At 53.6% G+C, this 19,071-nt stretch overlaps 1 protein-coding gene and 1 long non-coding RNA gene across 8 annotated transcripts; one reads left to right on the top strand and one right to left on the bottom strand.

Moving 5' to 3' along the window:
• Positions 1–1,170: 1,170 nt before the first annotated feature.
• On the bottom strand, positions 1,171–2,583 carry LOC143438030 (uncharacterized). The gene is made up of 3 exons (XR_013107127.1): positions 1,636–2,583; positions 1,427–1,478; positions 1,171–1,320 (listed from the first exon to the last, which is right to left on the bottom strand). It is a non-coding gene; the product is annotated as an uncharacterized LOC143438030 (long non-coding RNA).
• A 126-nt stretch (positions 2,584–2,709) lies between these two features.
• Positions 2,710–17,116, top strand: Tmem184a (transmembrane protein 184A). Of its 7 annotated transcripts, none has more exons than XM_076923486.1 (9): positions 2,710–2,852; positions 9,444–9,671; positions 13,601–13,766; positions 14,052–14,142; positions 14,228–14,303; positions 14,388–14,479; positions 14,968–15,137; positions 15,648–15,842; positions 16,336–17,116. In XM_076923486.1, exons 2-9 carry the CDS (start codon positions 9,444–9,446, stop codon positions 16,593–16,595), a joined length of 1,278 nt encoding a protein of 425 aa, XP_076779601.1. In that variant the 5' UTR covers positions 2,710–2,852; the 3' UTR covers positions 16,596–17,116. The 7 variants fall into 7 exon arrangements, with proteins under 7 accessions (XP_076779601.1, XP_076779606.1, XP_076779599.1 ...); XM_076923491.1 differs by lacking the exon at positions 2,710–2,852 and adding an exon at positions 8,373–8,397; XM_076923484.1 differs by lacking the exon at positions 2,710–2,852 and adding an exon at positions 8,404–8,571.
• Positions 17,117–19,071: the final 1,955 nt, after the last annotated feature.

Here is a 19,071-nt window from a genome sequence, read left to right as displayed (position 1 = left end):
ATTAGTCAATAAGGCTCAGGAATGCTACCTTTGCCTCCAGGCTTCTGGGCCTGTTTCAAGCGGTTTCCTTTCCAGCCATCCCCTTGGGTCCACCCCAAAAAGCAGGTGTCGGGAACACCTTATCTTAGGGTCAGAGTGTGTTCCACATGATAAGTGACTGATGGGGACATAAAGGGAGCGTCTCTCCGATTTGTGTGTAAGGCTAGAGGCTCCCTGCCCTGGAAGGGGTGCTGAGACTCACCTGTAATTGAGCCTGCTCCCTCTCCAAGCCAACCAGTATTTACAGCTGCTCTGAGCTGTCTGATACCCATAAAACAGACCAATACCAGATGCTTTAACCATCTAAGCCCGTGCCCCTTGCCCAGATCTGGTGTGTAAATCAGACAAGGCTCTACCAGAGAAGGCACTTGGTCAGGACTTCCTCTGCTGCCACCATAACTCAGAACAGATCTACGTCACCCGGAAGAGAGCCACGGTGCCAGCAATTTCTGGGTAGAAAGTATTTCTATGTGTAGAGGGGCCACATGTGGTCACACCCGGCGTAGATCTGTAAACTCCTAGCGCATGTAAAGCATGAACTTGGGTTACTGTCTACCTGTCACGTGCCACAAGGCAGGCTGCCTCCCACAGCCATGCCTTCACTGCCATAAGATCTTTTAGTGGTTTTCTGCTGAGAGCAAGCAGCCTCCCCAGTGGATAGGAAAAAATGTGTCCTTGCTCAGGCAGTGAGTTGGCACTGTAGAGGTGAGGGAAAGGTAGCTGTCCCTAGGAGTCCTGCAGGTACCTTTCCAGGAGCTTGACCAAGTTTCACCCTGCCCCTATGACCAAGTGAGCAGCATGCAGGGCAGTGAACTGCTCTGGCTTGAGGTTGAGGACTGGCAAGTTTAAGAGACCCAGAGCTGGAGTGAAGGGCTTACCAAGCTTGAGGACTGGAGTTCAGATCTCCAGAACCCACGTAAAAACCAGGAAACGAACCAGCGGCCTGAAATGCTCACTCTTGCACGCGCGCGCGCACGCACACACACACACACACACACATACACACACACACACCACATACTGTAGCCGCCAGCGGCTACGGGTAACCGGGTTTACCTGAGAGGAAGGCTGGGAATGAAAGGGGGAATGGAGGGCAAGAGAAGCATGGGGCCAAGATAACGTATTCTGATCAAGGCCCGAAGTTTAATATTTTGCTTTCACATATAAAGGGGAAGCCACAACCCCCCAGAGTCTCTTCTCCAGCGGCTGGGTGAGGGGATAGCAGCCCAGGTCCTATTGGTTTGGTCTACTGTGGTAAATGGCTTGAAGGCCTGCTCAAGGCTGTGGGGGAAGGGCACAGCATACAAAAAGAGTAAACAAACAAACAGTAAGCCCCAAGTGAGCAGGGGTCAAGGGTGACCGCAGGGGCATTACCACCATAGCTTACCGTTTGCTATCACATCGGGGCTTATCTGTAGGGTCAAAACTGCTTGGGACAGCTGGAAGTGAGAGCAAACAGATTCTACAAGGACCAGGAGATGAAAGACCCCAGAGCCCTGCTCAAGTGGGAGAAATCCTTAGATTACAAGCCCAGGTCATACAGGTTGAAGAGAGTACCTATGCCCCAGGTCCAAGAGCCCACCGAAAAGTAGATACCTTGCATATGGCTGCATGGAGCCCTGAGCCCATCCCCACCACACAGACACCATGGCCTGGATCATGAGGAGAGTGCCTCCATCACGGTGGGCCTGAACACAAATAAAGGCACAAGAATAAAGGATGATTGGAAGGAGCATGGAGCTGAGGAGAGAGAGCGCTCCAGGAGAAAGACCTAGCAGGACCACCCAGAACATGAGAGACATTGGGCATACTGCAGAAACAGGGCCCAGTTACAGCTCCCCAAGCCTGCACCAAAGATGTCGGACACATGAGATGGTGATGATGATGATGGTGATGGTGGTGATGATGATGATGGTTGCTGTTGTTTTCACGTTTATTTACGTGTGGGGGCATGCACGTCACATTGCGTACATATGGAGAACAGTTAGGAAGTAATTTCTCTCTTACCATGTGGTTCCCATAGATCAAACTCCAGTCATCAGGCTTGGTGGCAAGCACCCTTTTATCCACTGAGCCATCTCGCTGTCCCAATACGAAAGATTCTGATGGTGCCCTGACCAACTCACCTTCAAAGCTCTTCCATGCCCCTGTCCCTGGACAACCATGATAGGCACTTACTTAGCCTATATGTCTCCTGTTGCTAGCCATCCTATGACAGGTATCAGTGACCTTGATCAAGGTTAGAGGTGAGGTGGGCCCTCTACCTTCTTCGGGTGCTTCAGAGATGAAAGGAGAGTGAGCCATGTGGATAGATGGAAAACAGGAGTTATCACTACCCCTCAGTACACATATGTCACCAGCATCATGACCCTACCTAAGAACCCAGGTTGGATCTGGAGACCAGATCCCACCAGGTTCAAGGTCACAAACTCATCTAGGCATCATAAGCTCTGGACTAGGTCTGAGGGCACCACGGACCAGGACAGGTGTAGAAAGGCTGATCCCAGAATCCTGAATGGGAGAAGGTGTGGCCTGTTAAAGGGTGTGGCCCAACAAGGTTGTTGGGCAGGCAGGGCAGGCCAGGCAGGACTGGGAGGAGTTTCTGGGCCCCTGAGAAGCCATGCTGGGGCAGCAGCAATAGTGACCAAGGGGCCTAGGCTGCCTCAGATGCTGAGAAGAAGCACGACAGAGGGCTGGAGACCATACTGAGGCAAGACCTCCTCCAGCCCAGAAACTACAGAGTGTGTACTGAGAAACCAAGGCCAACGCACCAGCCCAGTGGGCCCTGCCAGCCGCCCAGAGCCACCAGGGAGGTGAGCTGAGTGGGTGTGAGTGTGCATGCTTGTGGGACTGGCTGGCTCAGGAATAGAATGGTGTCCGAGCCGGGGCCCCATAACACCAACAGGGTGGGGTGAAACTTGCTGCCAAGAGCCAGCATTGTGCTCTCCTCATCCAGCCTTCTCCACCTGTGTCCAGACTCCACACAAGGCTTTGCCCATCTCTAAGTGACGGGGCCCCCAGGTTCACACCCAAGTCTGGCATCTGGCTCTGGGGCAAAGTCAAGCACAGACAGGCCCTGACAGATTCTCCAAAGACTGTGAGGAAGATCTGGAGAGGAAAGGTGGGCATGGGAGGGGGCACAGCTGGCAGAGGAGTAAGGAGCAGTGTCCACACATCAGCAGGATGGTCTACCATGGGGTCTAAGCCCATCGGACACAAGTAGACCATCGTCATCCCCATTGATGGAAGCCAGGGTTCTGCCTGCACTCCATCAGGCGGCTGAGCTGACTGGACTCTGAGTCTCAAGTCTTCATGAGCCTGGTAAGAGGGCTGATAGCCATCTGAGATTAGCAACCCAAGTCCCCCAACTGAGTGCCCAGACCCTCTGTAGAACCATCATTAGAGGGCTGGGCAGTGGTGGCGCACGCCTTTAATCCCAGCACTTGGGAGGCAGAGGCAGGCAGATTTCGGAGTTTGAGGCCAGCCTGGTCTACAGAGTGAGTTCCAGGACAGCCAGGGCTACACAGAGAAACCCTGTCTCTAAAAACCAAAAAAAAAAAAAAAAAAAGAACCATCATTAGAGATTCAGATAGCCTGGGGAAACTGAGGCAAGACTTGGTTGGAGCTTTCTGGGCCTTCCTCCTGTTCTCTGTTTTTGAACCCATCCAAAAGAGAGGCCACATCTGGCCACCAGGAGGCGCTACATATGCATTCTAGACTCTCAGGCAGGTATACTACTGGGAAGCTCAGGGGGGCAGGAAGCACAGGCAGAGGGAAGGGTAGCTGTATGGTTTCCCAACATGGAAGGACAGCAGTCTGGACTCATCGCCCAGGCTTTCTGGAACCTATAGAGATAGAAGGGGGCAGAGAGAGAGACACCCATGACCCCTCAACCTACCTGAGCACCTTGACCCACAAGGATCTGGCTCTTAGCTTCCGTCTCCACCCCGTCACGCCTCCCGTGTGGGTGCTACTTGAATCAGGGCCAGAACACTGGTGGAATGAACTTCCCTGTAGTCATAGTGGACACCAGCAGGGGATCCAGAGGATTTGGAGGCTAGCCTGGGGTCAGTGGATGTCAAAGCCGTGCTGCCTGCTCTGCAGGACCTGACCTGGACTTTAGGCTCAGCCAACTGATACCACTAGCAGATGGTTTCTTAGGAAGTGGCCTCGAAGTCCCAGGGCAAGCAAAGCCTGACCCCGTACTCTGGAGAGTGACTAGAGAGCTACAGGAGGCTAGTCACCAGCCAGCCTGAAGCCAGGGGTGGGAGCCTCAGCAAGCATCAGAAATGGAAGCCATGGGGCAGGGTTGGAAGTGAGGAACAGGCAGCGGCTCTTCCCTCCCTTGTTCTCTCAATACGGCTTTCTGGATTGGCCAGGACTCTTGTGTCCTGGACACAGGGAACAGTGGTCAGAGGTCCCTCTGCCCCATCTGGGCTAGCAGGTCTATCCTGATATGGGTGTGGCCAGGGTCCAGCCCTCTGTGAGTTAGCCCTCTGGTGAGGCCTAACTCAATAGATAGTGTGTGAAAGAACAGGAACAAGTGGCTACCTTCTCTCTTGCTGCTCTGCCCTGAGACCCCTCACTTCTGTAGTCCCAGCTCCCTGGTGGTTCGTGAGCGCAGCATGACACAGCTCCTCCCTCCTTCTGCAGTTCCCAGAATGTGGTTCTATGTGGAGAGTATGGACCCCTCTCTCCAGGCAAGTTACTTGGCAAGCCCTTCCCCGGTCCCAGAGCCAGGCAGCAAAGACGGTCCCAAGCCCTAGCCACAACAGAGACATGTGTACCAAACACACACTGCACCCAGCAAAGGCCCGTCTCTACTCCTACCTCACCTGCCCAGTTTTGAGCCAGAAAAGGGGCTCCACCACCCAGAATGGTATCATTAAAGCCCATTACAGAGCCCGGCAGTGGTGGCACACACCTTTAATCCTACCACTCAGGGAGACAGGGTAGGTGAGTTCTCTAAGTTCAAGGCCAGCCTAGTCTACAGAGTAGAGACCAGGATAGTCAGAGCTATCTAGAGAAACCCTGTCTCAAAAAAAAATGCCCATTACAGAGCTGGATGCCCTGACCTCTCTTAGCGTGAATGGGATGCCCTCACCGTTTGCCCATGACCATAAAGCCTAGGAACCCACTGGGAAAATAGTGCAGTGACTATATGTGTCCAGCAGGGGGCAGACACTGCTGAGATGGGGCAGGGGGTTGGGGCAATCTTTATGTCCAGGAATGGGTGGGGTTTCTGTGCCTTGCCAAGAAGGTGGGTCAGACTGTATCTCATTTTTTTCTTCCCAGCAACCCAGAGGCAGTCATTGCTGACCTATCTTGCAGGTGGAAACACTGAGGCTCAGACACTCCCAGAATTCTAGAATGTTTGACAGGCCTGATGATCAGAAATGTCCCAGATGGAGAGGACAAGAAAAAAAAGAAAAAGAAAAAAGAAAGCCCATGCTAACAGGAATAGAGGCCAGTTGGGCAGTCCAGTTCCTGACTAAACCCACTTTACATGTGGGAAAACTGAGGCCTAGAGAGGCAAAGGGGTCTGTGGTCACAGGCAGGCAGGATAAGGCTGAGGGCTGAGGTCACTTCTGGAAAAAAACGAATGAAGTTGGTAGAAATGTCAGGGGCCCTCACAACTCTTGCCTTCCAGGCCTGGGATAGGTTTAGACAAACTCTCCAAGGCTTCCTGGGATGACAGAGCTAAGCATGGACACACGAGGCGCAGGACAGCTATGAGGACCATAGGCATGTCCCCGGGCCTGGCCTCCACACAGGCAGCCATGACTGAAGGGGCTTCCCAAGGGTCAAGGACACCTCTGGTTGATGCTGGCTCTGTTCTTAGCAAGCAGGCCTCCCTGCCTACCAGGCCCTCTGTCCAGTACCCTCTTCCTAGAAACCTAGCCCTTTGATGCCAAGCAGGGAAGTCCTCCTGCTGTCAAGCCATAGTGCTTCCTGCTGTTGCCTCAGTCATTCTGTCCAGCTGGCCTGAGGTAGAACCTGGGGTTGTTCATCTCTTGTGCTGGGTTCTTGGAACAAAACAATCAAGGGCCAGAGAGGCCTCAGTTTCCCTTCCTTGCAGCAGCAGGAGTGGTACAGCGAGGTGAATCACAGACACTGTAAAGCCCAAAAGCCACTGATGCCACAGACAAAGCTGGCTTTGGCCTTCAGCATTGTCACCAAGGATGACAGTCTGTCCCCCCACACTGAATGGTGTCTCTGTGGGGCCAAGTGGGACTCGGGAGGTGGGGGTGCCCTCGGCACAGTAGAAACTCCAGCAAGGAGGAGACCGGCAGGCCAAGGCCATCACAATTGTGCCACAATTATTAGGGATCTAGGCGCAGTGCCAGGTTCCAGAAACTCCTACTAAGGACAGATAAACACACAAACGGTTCTCAGAAGAAAATGTACAGCGATGGGATTGGGGAACATTGTGGCTAGAAGTGACAGCCAGTTCCGTGCAGGGTCAGCTGTATCTGGGAGGAGAGCTGGCCTAGGGGCAGGAGCCACGGCCCATCCAGGGCCTGCATATGAGGAATGGAGGTTGCCTAAGTAGTCAGGGAAGGAGCTCCATGGCACATGCAGCCTTGGAGAATCTATGGTGAGAAAACACGGGTGGAGCAGCACAGGAGCAGGGGATTGAATATCCCAGAGATGTGGTAAGACCCCAGTGTCTGCATCCCAACTCCGAAAGGAAAGCGGCCCGAAGCCCTGTCTACTGAGTTACCAGTAGGGTTAGACAGCACAGGGATAAGAAGAGGGTGGGTACATCATGACCGTACTCAGAGTGGTATGACACATATGGGCTCGGAGCAGGCTTGAGATATGGCCAAAGCCCCCACCTACACTAGGAACCAGAGTAGGTGAGCCTCTCTCGACAGAAGTGTTACATGTCAGATCCTTCCAAACGCTTTTTGAAGTGCTAGACATAGAACCCTGAGCTTGAAAACTAAGCAAGTGCTCTACCACTGAACCACACCCCAGCCCCTTACTGGGGGATTCTAGGCAGGGGCTCTACCACTGAGCTACGCCCCAGCCCCTTACTGGGGGATTCTAGGCAGGGGCTCTACCACTGAACCATACCCCAGCCCCTCACTGGGGGATTCTAGGCAGGGGCTCTACCACTGAGCTACGCCCCAGCCCCTTACTGGGGGATTCTAGGCAGGGGCTCTACCACTGAACCACACCCCAGCCCCTTACTGGGGGATTCTAGGCAGGGGCTCTACCACTGAACCATGCCCCAGCCCTTCACTGGGGGATTCTAGGCAGGGGCTCTACCACTGAGCCACGCCCCAGCCCCTCACTGGGGGAGTCTACACAGATGCTCTAATGCTGAACTATATTCCCAGCACACATTTTACATTTTATTTTAAGACAGGGTCTCACTAAGTTGTTCAAGCTAGTCTTGAACTTGCTCTGTATCCTAGGATGATCTTGAATTATTAATCTTGTCTCAGATTCCCAAGTGTCTGGGATGACACAGGCCTGTGCCATGAAGTTTGTCTAAACTAACCCCCCACACACACACACTCTTTTTACTCATTCATTCATTCATTCATTCATTCAGTGAGACACGCTTTCATAAAGCCCAATTTGGTCTAAAACAGTATATAGCAGTGACGAGCTTGAATTTTTAATTCTCCTGCCTCTACCTCCCAAATTCTGGGATAACAGGTATGCACCACCATGCCTGGTTTATGCAGTGAGGGAATGGAATCCGGGGCTTCACGCACGCTAGGCGAGCGCTCTACCCACTGAGCCACACCCTCAGTCCCGCCTAGTTTTAAGTGTACAATTCTGGAGCAGTGGGGACACCCACGCTAACCACCACTTTGTCTGGCTCTAGACCAAGGGTTCTCAACTGGTGAGTCTCCAACCCTTCAAAGTCAAATTACCTTCTCACAGGGGTACCCTAAGATCATCACAAAACACAGATGTTTCCATTACGATTCATAACGACAGCAAATAAGAGTTATGAACTAGCAACAGAAGTGATTTTATGGTAGGCGGGTTCGCTACAACATGGGGAACCGTATTAAAGAGTGCAAGCATGAAGACGGTTTAGAAGCGCTGTTCTAGACCTTTCTCCCCGCCCAGAAGGAAGCACTGTGTCAGATGAATCCTCGGGCCCTTAACCCTTGAGCTTGCATAGCTCGGGCAGACCCTTCGTTCTTCCTGCTCAACTGCCTACCTAGTACCAGCAGGTGAAAGGCACCTGCCAGCCACGCAGTTCCTGGAAGCCAGCTGCTGCCGAGCAAACAGCCCCAGCGGGATAGAGTGTCGCCAGGGGCGGGGACAAGCCTCTGCTTCTCCTCCCTTCTCCCCTCCCTCAGCCTGAAGTCCAGGTGGGCCACTGGCCAGGTGAGGACCTGTGTGCCTTTCCTAGCCTAGCGCAACCCTCCTGAGACCAGCCTTGCCCCAATCAGAAGCTTGGCCTCCACTGGGGGCCACATGGCCCAGTGAATGACCAGCCAGGCTTCCCCAGAGGAGGCCAGGCCTCCAAGGCCCGGGCCAAAGAGCTTCCTGCTCACGGAGGTAGGCTCCCGCCCCCATGACAGCCAACTGAGAGTAGGAAGGAGGTCCAGTGACGCGGCTTCCCGGGAGGTGCTTACTCTGTCACTTGCCAGGAGCTAGTGAGACCCTAAGGTGTACTTGGTCAGGGTCAGAGGCAGGCTGAGGCTGGGTGCGGGCGGATGGCACCGGAAGAGAAGGAGGGGGAGGGGGTGGATCACCTTCCCCTGCAGGAAGGTGTGCTTACTGTCCTTCCCTTCCAGATGCCCCAGGCAGGTGGATCCCCACCTCCCAGCTCATGATAGAAACAAGCTTTGGAGTTTTGTTTGTTTGTTTAAGTTTGTTTTAGGTTTAAGTTTCTTCAGAGATTTTCTCTTCTTTTCTGAAACAGAGCAACTAGGTAGACCAGGCTGGCCCTTATACTCACAGATGCACAGTCCACCTGCGTCAGCCTCCCAAGTACTGGGATTAACGGGGTGTGTGCCATGGACACCTGGTTAGAAGCAGTCTTAGGTTCCTATGAATTTGCTGTCTGAGGGCCAGGGCACCGAGGAACCTGAGGAGCTTGCCAACCGAGGATCTGAGCCCCAGGCCGTAAAGCAGCCAGGTCCCTGTTTTTCCAGCATAAGCCCACAACTGCCCAGAGTCAGGAAGGCAGGTGGGGAAATTAGACCCAAACTCTCACAAAGGGGACAGGTGGCCACCGTGGGACCCCAGGGAAGCTTCTGTGAATGATGGTGTTAGGGGTGGTGGCCAGGCAGGCAGAAACTGCATTGGGCAGAACTGGCCTCGAGGTGACACCCACATGGCCTTGGCCACCTCCTGCCCCACCTCCTGCCCCTCACACTCCCACGGGAACCTTCACTAGGTTCTCACTCCTCTGCTGGCTTCTGCAGATGAGGAATGCATCAGGGTTTCTGAAGACAGCCGGAGCCCCCCTTGTGTCAGCGACCTGGCTTCCGCCCAGCCCCCCTCCGGCAATGCCCACAGTGGCAGCCGGGCCGCTGATGGAACGCGTGGACAATGGCTCGCAGGGGGCCCCCCAGCTCTTCCTCACCAGCGCATTGGCCCGAGGTGTTTCAGGCATATTTGTATGGACTGCTCTGCTGCTAACGGGCCACCAGGTAAGCACCCCTGCACCCCCATCCCTGCTGAGCCCGGAAGTCTCAGATGAGCCCCCATGGACAGATGCTGTGATCATGGGACCTCCAGGGACAGCTCCCAGTACTAGACACTGAGACATGGTAGGACCCCAGGCATTCCTAGTCATGTCTGAGGCCCCTGCCTCTACTCCCTGAGGTCAGTGCTTGGTCCCATTTCACAGACAAAAACACCAAGGCTCAACAACTACCAGGGGCTTACCCAGGCTCACACAACTGGAGGAGAAAGGGCCTTTTCCCTCCGGAAATGGCTAGGGCTTGGACCTTACTCTATAGGGAACCTCAAGCCAGACACAGGGAGTTTGGGGAGGACGGGGTGTGGACTGAGCCAGACAGGAACTTGGACAGTGGAGAACTGGAGGAGTGTTGGGGGTGTGAGGTAAGAGATGGGGAGCTATGAGAGTAGGGGGCAAGGAGCAGGGGTGGGGGTTGGGCAGGCAGGGAGTGGAGAACTAGGGAATTGAAGCTAGGCGTCTGGAATATGGGGGGGAGGGGCAGCTGGGGCGCTGGAGCCAGAGGGCTGAGGAGTTGGATCTTGGTTAAGGGAGTGGAGAGCCCCAGGCTCTCTGGGACACCACCCGGCACCACGGGGCCTCAGGCAGTAGGTGAGCTGGAGGTGGGAAGCAAAAGCAAACACCTCAGCTTGTGACCAAAACCTGCTGGCTGGGACCTGTCCAGGTGTGCCCCCCCCCCCAACCAGGATACAAGAGAGAAAGAGCCGTGCCTGAGGGCAGGCTGTTAGGGTCAGCAGGAAGACCTCTGGGAGGAGGAACAACTAGACAGAGGACCAACGCCTCCATTTACCAATGGAGAAACTGAGGCAGAAGAGAGCAGCAGCTTGCCAAGGTCACCAGCCATGCGGTGCCAGCCTGGGAAAGGTTTCTTGTTGACTGGGCACATTGTGTCCTCCCTCCACTGTGGCTGGGGAGGGAGGAAGAGACTGATAAGGAGCTGTCGTGGATGCCAGCAGCCTTCCCACCACCCCACTCGGCCCCTGCACACACACACACACACACACACACACACAGCTCCTTCTAACAGAGTGACCTCCATGACGTGAAGGGCACCTCCCCAAAGAGCCTTCCCCATGGTGGCATGGAAGGGGCAGGAGGCACCCAGCTCCCAGCAGGCTTCCTTTGAAAGACTCTAGAGGCATAAGCTGATCCAAGAGGGTCACAAGCCCAGGCTGCCCTGAGGTCCATAGCATGTTTAAGACCAGCCTGAACAATCCAGTGAAACCCCCATACACATCTCAAAATAAAAGAAAGGTAATAGAAAGGATTGGTAGTAGAGGTTTGGGTTCTGGTCCTAGAACTGAGTGGGGAGAGGGTAGGGCATGTCCCTGTTCTGTTTCTTGTAGAAAAATACAGAAAATCCAGACAGTTTCAAGGTGAACAGTATAATCACCTTTCTGGATTTTTTGTTTTGTTTTGTGACAGCATCTTGTAGCCCAGGATGGCCTCAAACTCCCTATGTAGCAGAGGATAACCTTGAACTCCTGATCTTCCTGCTTCCACTTCCCAAGTACTGAGATGACAGGTGTGCACCACTTACCCTTTTTCTATGGGGCTGGGGATGAAGCCCAGGGCTTCCTGCATGCTAGGTAGGCACCCCACCACATCCCCAGCCCTTCCCTTCCATTTTTGTCAGGCACGCATGACACTTGACACCCTGTTTGGTTTCCTACTCTGATCTCAGGTACCTTATCATGTCAGAGGACTTCTCATAGAGCTGTGCGTCTGAGCGTCATTTTTACTGACTATATAGTGTTCCTTCACACACACAGGCTCTATGGTGTAACCAGTCTGGCCCTCCCACGATGAGCGTAGCCGCTGTATTTGTTCCTGTATTTTGCAGTGTTGAACCTCTTTACACACAGTTTCTTTCCTCTTTACTTCTGGATACATGTATTCCATGGGACAGACTCCTAGAAGGGGGGGTCAAAGAGTATAAGGCCTTCTGTGGTCCCCATGTTGAGAGCCTACCTGTGCTGCAGGTCTGCGTTACCCAGTTCTGACACTTAGCAGGACCCAGGATCTTTTTTTTTTTTTTTTTTCCGAGACAGGGTTTCTCTGTGTAGCCCTGGCTGTCCTGGAACTCACTCTGTAGACCAGGCTGGCCTCGAACTCAGAAATCCACCTGCCTCTGCCTCCCAAGTGCTGGGATTAAAGGCGTGCGCCACCACCGCCCGGCAACCCAGGAAACTCTTGTTGAATGAGTGAACAAATGAATAAATGAATGAATAGTCCAACTTCTGGAATGTTCTTCAAGATGACTCTACAGAGTATCAGAATATGTCAGAGGCTTGAACATGCCGAAGGAATGAATTTTAGGCCTGAAGTGATGGGCAACTGAAGTGGTGGGAGAGGTTGAGGCAGAAGGATGCATTCTAAGCCAGTTTGGGCTACATCAGTGGTTTCTCAACATGCCTAACGCTGTCAGCCTTTAACACAATGTGTGGTGACCCCCAACCATAACATTATTCTGTTGCGACTTCATAACTGTCATTTTGCTACTGCTATGGATCTTAGTGTAAATATCTGATATGCAGGATATCTGGTATGCAATCCTTCAGGGGTCACGACCTACAGGTTTAGACCCACTGGACTACGCCGTGAGACACACCCCCTCCCATCTCAAAACCAACAACAGCAACCTATTTTTTTTTTAATTTCTTTCCTTTTTAAAAAGATTTCACACTGTGTTGAAGAAGCAATTAAGAGCAAAGGTTGGCTGGTTTCAGCCTCTTATGTGTCTATCAAAACAGGAGATAGGTTAGCAGGAAAAGTGCCTGCCACGTGAGCCTGGGGACCTGAGCTCAATATAGCAGCCGCCATATTCTCCAGGCACAGTGGGACACATCTGTATTCTCAAGCAGGGCTGACCAATCAGATCCCTGAAAGTCACCAGCCAGATCAATAGCTCCAGGCTCAGTAAGAGATCTTGTCTCATAAAAACGATGAGGGTGTAGACCAGAGAATGACACCGGAGATGTCAAGAGGAAAGGACTAGAGGTGTGGCCTGTGGTAGAGCATGTGCCTACAGATCCAAGGAGGGGCTGGAGAGACGGCTCAGCAGTTGAGAGTACTGGCTGCTCTTGCAGAGGACCTAGCACCCACATTGAGAAGCGCACAGGTAACTCTAGTTGTAGGGGATCTGACGCCCTCTTCTGGCCTCCACAGGCACTGCATGCATATGTGGGATATAGTCACACGGATGCCAAAATGCATAACATTTTTATTTGTTAATCACAGATATTTTTTGTCTTCGTGGTACCGGGGATTGAACCTGGGGTTTCACACATGCCAGGCAAGTGCTCTCCCAGTAAGCCACACCCCGGCCTATTAATACAGTTTTAAAGGACTGAAGATACGGTTCAGTGAGTTCCAAGTCAGCTAGGGCTACATAGTGAGACAGATTAAACCTGTCTTCAAATGTGTGTGTGTGTGTGTGTGTGTGTGTGTGTGTGTGTGTGTGTGTGTGTGTGTGTGTGTGTGTGTGTGTGTGTGTGATTGCACTTAGTTTTGCTCATGCGTGCTGGGGATTTAAATTTAGGTTCTTAGGTGTGCCAAGCAAGATTTTGCCAACTGAACCACCTCTTCAGTCCTACTTTCCAGTTGGAGACAGGGATGCTAAGTTGGTCTTAGTGCCCATGAAGCCCCTATCATAAGCGACTCTCACTTTTCACCTAATATGTGTGCTACGTTCTCTCTGATTACTTCCGCTCTGTACTCGTCCCGTGCTCAGTAGAACATTAAATTAGGTAGTTTGAAAGAAAGAGAGCAGCCTGGACTTCCGCCTGGCTCTGGTCCTCTCCCACTTGCTGGCACCCATGTGGTGGACAGCCAGGCAGGAACAGGGGCGGCGATGCCACTGGAACTCTTCTGCCGCAGATCTACTCCCACCTACGTTCCTACACCGCCCCGCGAGAGCAGCGCTTCGTCATCCGCCTCCTGTTCATTGTGCCCATCTACGCCTTCGACTCATGGCTCAGCCTCCTCCTCCTTGGGGGCCATCCTTACTACGTCTACTTCGACTCTGTGCGAGACTGCTACGAAGGTGAGAGCTGAGCGGGGGTGGGGGACCCTCAGTTTACACACACGCGCTCACACACGCACTCATGCGCACACTTCCCCTGCCGCCTGACCGCAAGGTGTTTCACTTCCTTCTTTCATCTGGGACCTGCTTCGGGGTTGTATGATCTGTAGCCTCCGTGCCTAGGATTCATAGTCTGAGTCTGCGCACCCGCTTTCCTGGTTTGCCGACTGTATCTGATGGGAGTCTTGCTTGCAAGGGGGGGGTTCCATGACTGGCCCTCACTGTCACCCTTCTGTCCCCTTGCAGCATTTGTCATCTACAGTTTCCTGACCTTGTGCTTCCAATATCTGGGGGGCGAGAGCGCCATCATGGCTGAGATCCGAGGCAAACCTATTAGGTAAACCAACCCCAGGGCCCTGCCGGGCCATACTGGAGAAGTCCGGTTTCTTTACTTTCCTTACGGACTTCTTCCTCGCACCCAGGTCCAGCTGCTTCTATGGGACTTGCTGCCTCCGTGGTATGTCCTACTCCATCACTTTCTTACGCTTCTGCAAACAGGTGAGGGACCTGCCCACCCCACCCTGATACCCTTGCTCCACCCCATCCCTTCCCAGCCTTACTCCCTTCCCCTCCCCCTCCCAGGCCACACTCCAGTTCTGCATTGTGAAGCCTGTTATGGCGTTGATTACCATCATCCTCCAGGCTTTTGACAAATACCACGATGGGGATTTCAAGTAAGGGGGCTGTGAGCCAGTGCCTCACCGGGGGCCATGGGATGCAGGGCTCCCCCTTCTTCAAGCAGCCCCCACCCCCGGCAGTAGTTCTGTTGGTAAAATATCTATCTGGCATACGTGTGTCTCTAGGTTCTATCCCCGAGTTCATATAAGCTGGGTGTGGTGGTGCACACCTGTCATCCCAGCACTTGGGAGGTTATCCTTGTCTGTAGAACATGTTTGAGGCCAGCCTGGGCTACATGAGAAAGGCCTCACAAAACCAAAAAAGACATTGCTAAGTTTGTGGGAATGTTCAGGCAACAGCTCTAGGAGAGGGGCCTGACCCGTGCCCTACTCCTACGGGAACTCCAGGCCTCCAACCACTGCGCCCACTGATACTGCTTAAGGCCCTGGGGGAAGGACCCAGGTGGAGCTGCCCTAGGGTTGTGTTGCAAAGAGGATGTCTGTGAGGAGCAGGACCACTCTAACCAGCTGTTCCTCTGGCCCAGCATCCACAGCGGCTACCTGTATGTGACCCTCGTGTACAACGCCTCAGTTAGCCTGGCTCTCTACGCTCTGTTCCTTTTCTACTTCGCTACCAGGGATCTCCTGAGACCGTTCGAGCCAGTACTCAAGTTCCTCACCATCAAAGCCATCATCTTCCTCTCCTTCTGGCAGGGTGTGTGAGCCTGGTGGGTGAAGGTGTGGGGCCAGGACTGGTATCCCTGGAACCTGGGTTCGAATCTTACCTCCATCCCGGCCCTGTGGGCCTCAGCTTCCCTGATCTTACCAAAAGTCAATGACTCCACTGCTCAGCTTGGAGCTGGTAGAGCCTGGAGTTGGGGACTCGGTGAGGTCTGTCAACAGATGAAGGCTGCGCCTCAGCCTTGGTCCCTGCCGAGCCCCCAGCAGGCCATGAGAACTCAGTCCCCAGTGTGAAAGAAAACGGAAAGTGGTTAAGAACAGGAGTCCCAGGCCCAAGTTAGATATGTCATGGGGAGCACCCAGGAACCCCGACTTTGAGGTATGTAGCCCTTTTCAATCATAATGTCCACCAATGCGCTCAGGACCACAGAAGCCCTGGGATCAGGCTAGCTTTCCCCCTGCATACCCTGGACTTCGGTAGGAACCGTGGCAGGACTCACCTCCCATCCATGGATGGAGCCTGAGGGGTTGTCATTGTCTCTAGGAATGCTGCTGGCCATCTTGGAGAGGTGTGGGGTCATCCCTGAGGTCCAGGCCGTGGATGGCACCAAGGTTGGGGCTGGTACCCTGGCCGCTGGCTACCAGAATTTCCTCATCTGCATTGAGATGCTTTTTGCTTCCCTTGCACTGCGCTACGCTTTCCCCAGCCAGGTGTATTCAGAGAAGAAGAACTCACCAGGTAAGCTGGGCTCTACCAGCAGGGGCACCATAGCTCCACCATGATATCTAGTACTGATCAGGGGACATCCCCATGTATGGTATTTGAGCCAGACAGATAAGGGAGATTATGAATTCTAAAAGATGTGGGTGCAGCCCAGCCACTGTCTTAAGAATCCTTGATGCTTGGGAAGGTGTCAAGAGGGGCCGGGTTGGCTACTCTACTGTGTCCGCCATATTGGCCACATGGCTGCTTTCCACTTGCTCGAGGTGAAGGGCTTCCTCTGCGAAAGGATAGGCCCAGAGACCAATGCTGAGATGCAGGAGCTGAGCTGGGTCTCAGGTGTCTGAGATCACCTGCTACCCAATGGCAAGGCCCAGACACGCAGGATCTGCAGACACAGGGAGCCCAAGGTGGCCTGCGAGAGACAGAGCTAAGGGGGCTGGGTACATGAAGTGGGGAGCTGTGGACCAGAGGACTTATGACTCAGCCCGCCCCCCACTGTACCCTCCAGCCCCGCCAGCACCTATGCAGAGCATATCCAGTGGTTTGAAGGAGACCATCAGCCCACAAGACATTGTCCAGGACGCCATTCACAACTTCTCGCCAGCCTACCAGCAGTACACACAGCAATCCACACACGAAGCTCCGGGGCCTGGCCAGAGTGGGTACCCATCACCCAGCACCCACTCCGGCCCAGCCAGTGGCTCTGGAGGTGGTAAGAAGAGTCGTAACATAGAGAAACGCATGCTGATTCCCTCAGAGGACCTGTAGGGGCGTGGGGTGTGTGGACCTAGCTGGGGACCCAGCTTGCCTCGGTTTCTGGGGTAGGTAAACAGGCTCCCCACCTACCAGCATCTCTTGACAGAGACCCAGTCTCTCTTGAGAGCCTCACTGTGGGACTCAAATGGCCTCTCTATTCCATGTACAGTAAAGTCACCTGGGCAAAGTGGACAAACCCAAGGAAGGACCCAGTGGGATATCTTAGTTACAGCCTGCAGGTGGCGCTGTGGATTGGCCATTCCTTCCACGGACAGGAGACAGGCAGCAACAGAGAGGGATGGCCAGGCAGAATGGGCCCAGTCACCAAGGGCTTGGGGAGCCACATAGCCTGGGCCTGGCCATGGCTATCTTGGGTGCATGAAGAAGACCCCTTGCCCTTGCATTCTAATATAGAAAGTTGGCGAGGCTCTCGCAGGGGGAGCCTAGCCTTTTTAGCACAACAGAGTTGCCAGTGCGCCAGCCTGCCAGCTACTAGCTACTTATTTATAGATAAACACCTTGCATTTTCTAGACTTTGTTGGGCTTTCTGTTCTTGTGGGGGGGCTTGTCTTCTGAGTGATGGGTCTGTACACGGTGGTATACTGGGCCCTATGGAGTGAGTCTGGGTGTCGGGAACAGCTAAGACAGACATGTGGCTTAGAGCAGTACATGGTAAAGAAGGTGGACTTTGGCATGGGATGACCAGCTCTGTGCCACGATGGGAGCTGAGGCAGTCACCTCCCTCTGAACTTCAGGTCGACCCCACCCTAAAGTGGTTTATGAATCCCATGGCTCAGCCTAGCATGCCCCAGTACAAGGACTCGGGCCTGGGAGCCTGCCTTCTCTCTCGTCTCTTCCTGTGTACTAGACCCAGTGCCCAGGAAGTCTGAGATAGGCTCAGTATCCCAGCTAGACTGGCCTTAGAAACACAGGGGACAAAGGCAGGCAACTAGACAGAAATGCCATCCCCCTAGGAACAACAGTACCTCTTGCCTAGTTGTCGGTTCCCACAGCCCATAGTATCAGACAAAGGGGGTGGAGGGGGTGTTTCCCTGTCTTCTTATTCTCAGGGCCCAGAAAAAGGAGGACTCAAGGCCATTAGCTTCTCCCTGACCCTTCTGGGCTGATAAGATAGACTCTATTCCTTCCTGCACCTGCCTGTAAAAAGCCACCCACATCGACTTATCGGCCTTCTGGGACTGACAGGCAGAGGGTGGCCCTGCAACCCACACAGTCAGCAGGGCTGGGAGGGGCTCTGTACTCCCAGAGACCTACACTCTAGAGCCAGCGACAAGCTCTGTGCCTGCCGGTCTTCAAATATGAAGAGGCTTAGGGCTGGGCCAACAGGGGGCTGCCTTCCTCTGCCCCGGAGAGGCCATGTAGCCATGGACAATCTAGGTAAGACCCTCTCCCACAAGCTCAGATACAAAGTAGGTTCCTGGACCCTGGACAGTCAACTGACATCACTAAATACCTCTGTGCCCTGGCACTGGAAAAGGTGTGTTTAACCAAAGAAATTAAACAAGTTGCCCAAGGTTACTGAGCCAGTAGGGGATAATGCCAGTAGGGGTCACTGCACCTTGTTTCCCTCTTCCCCCACCACCTGCCCTCAGAGGTACTTCAGTAGAACATGCTACAGAGCAAAGCTGGGCCATGCATAACATGGCCCCCACCACCACCACCAGGGCTCTGATGGCTGTAGACTGATTCAGAAGGATCTGGCCAGGCCAAGCTGCTCAAAGAATGATGGAATGTCTGGAGTACCAGGGAAAGGGACTTGGCTTCAGTCTCATCGCCACCAGTAACAGGACCGTTGCAAGTCTAGCCCAAGGGGGTTCCGAGGAGGGGGATGTTTGCCAGGCAGTAACTGGGCTTGTCCTGGCACCACCTTCTGCCATTTCGTGTGTGGGTGTGTGTGCACGTGTGCGTGTTTTTGAGACAGGGTTTCTTACTGAACCGTAGCTCTTCATCAATTTGCCTGCTGGCCAGTGAGCCTCAAGAATCTGCTCTCACCCCTACATTGCTGGGATGATGTCGGTGTTGGGATCTGAACACAGGTCCTCCCATTTACATGGCAGACTATGTGACCTGAGCTACTCTACTGGCCCTTACTCCTTGAGATAGGATCTTTGTAGCTTAGGCTGGCCCAGACTATGTAGACAAGGCTGACCTCAAACTAAGTCAAGGGTATCCTTGGACTTGGGAGTGATCTGGCTACCTCATCCTCATAACTACTGGGATTTGCAGGCATGGGGCATCATGAAGGGCTCCTGCCATTTTGAACTTGTGCTGAACACTGTGCTGAGTGGATCTGGGGTGAGCATGCAACATGGGTGGACAGGGCCTTTTATAGTCTATCCAGAGGCTGGTCACCACTCAGGGACAGAGAAGTAGGCTATAGGCTGGGGACATGGGATTCTGGAGTCAGCTGTAGAGAAATCTGGCCTAGCTAGAGACTGTTTCTGTCTTAAACCTCACCAAGTCGTCT

Source organism: Arvicanthis niloticus, chromosome 24, assembly GCF_011762505.2.
Source record: "Arvicanthis niloticus isolate mArvNil1 chromosome 24, mArvNil1.pat.X, whole genome shotgun sequence".
Classification (NCBI taxonomy): Eukaryota; Metazoa; Chordata; class Mammalia; order Rodentia; family Muridae; genus Arvicanthis; species Arvicanthis niloticus.
The sequence above is the reverse complement of the archived record's forward strand: the minus strand, read 5'-3'. Positions and strand labels throughout refer to the sequence as shown.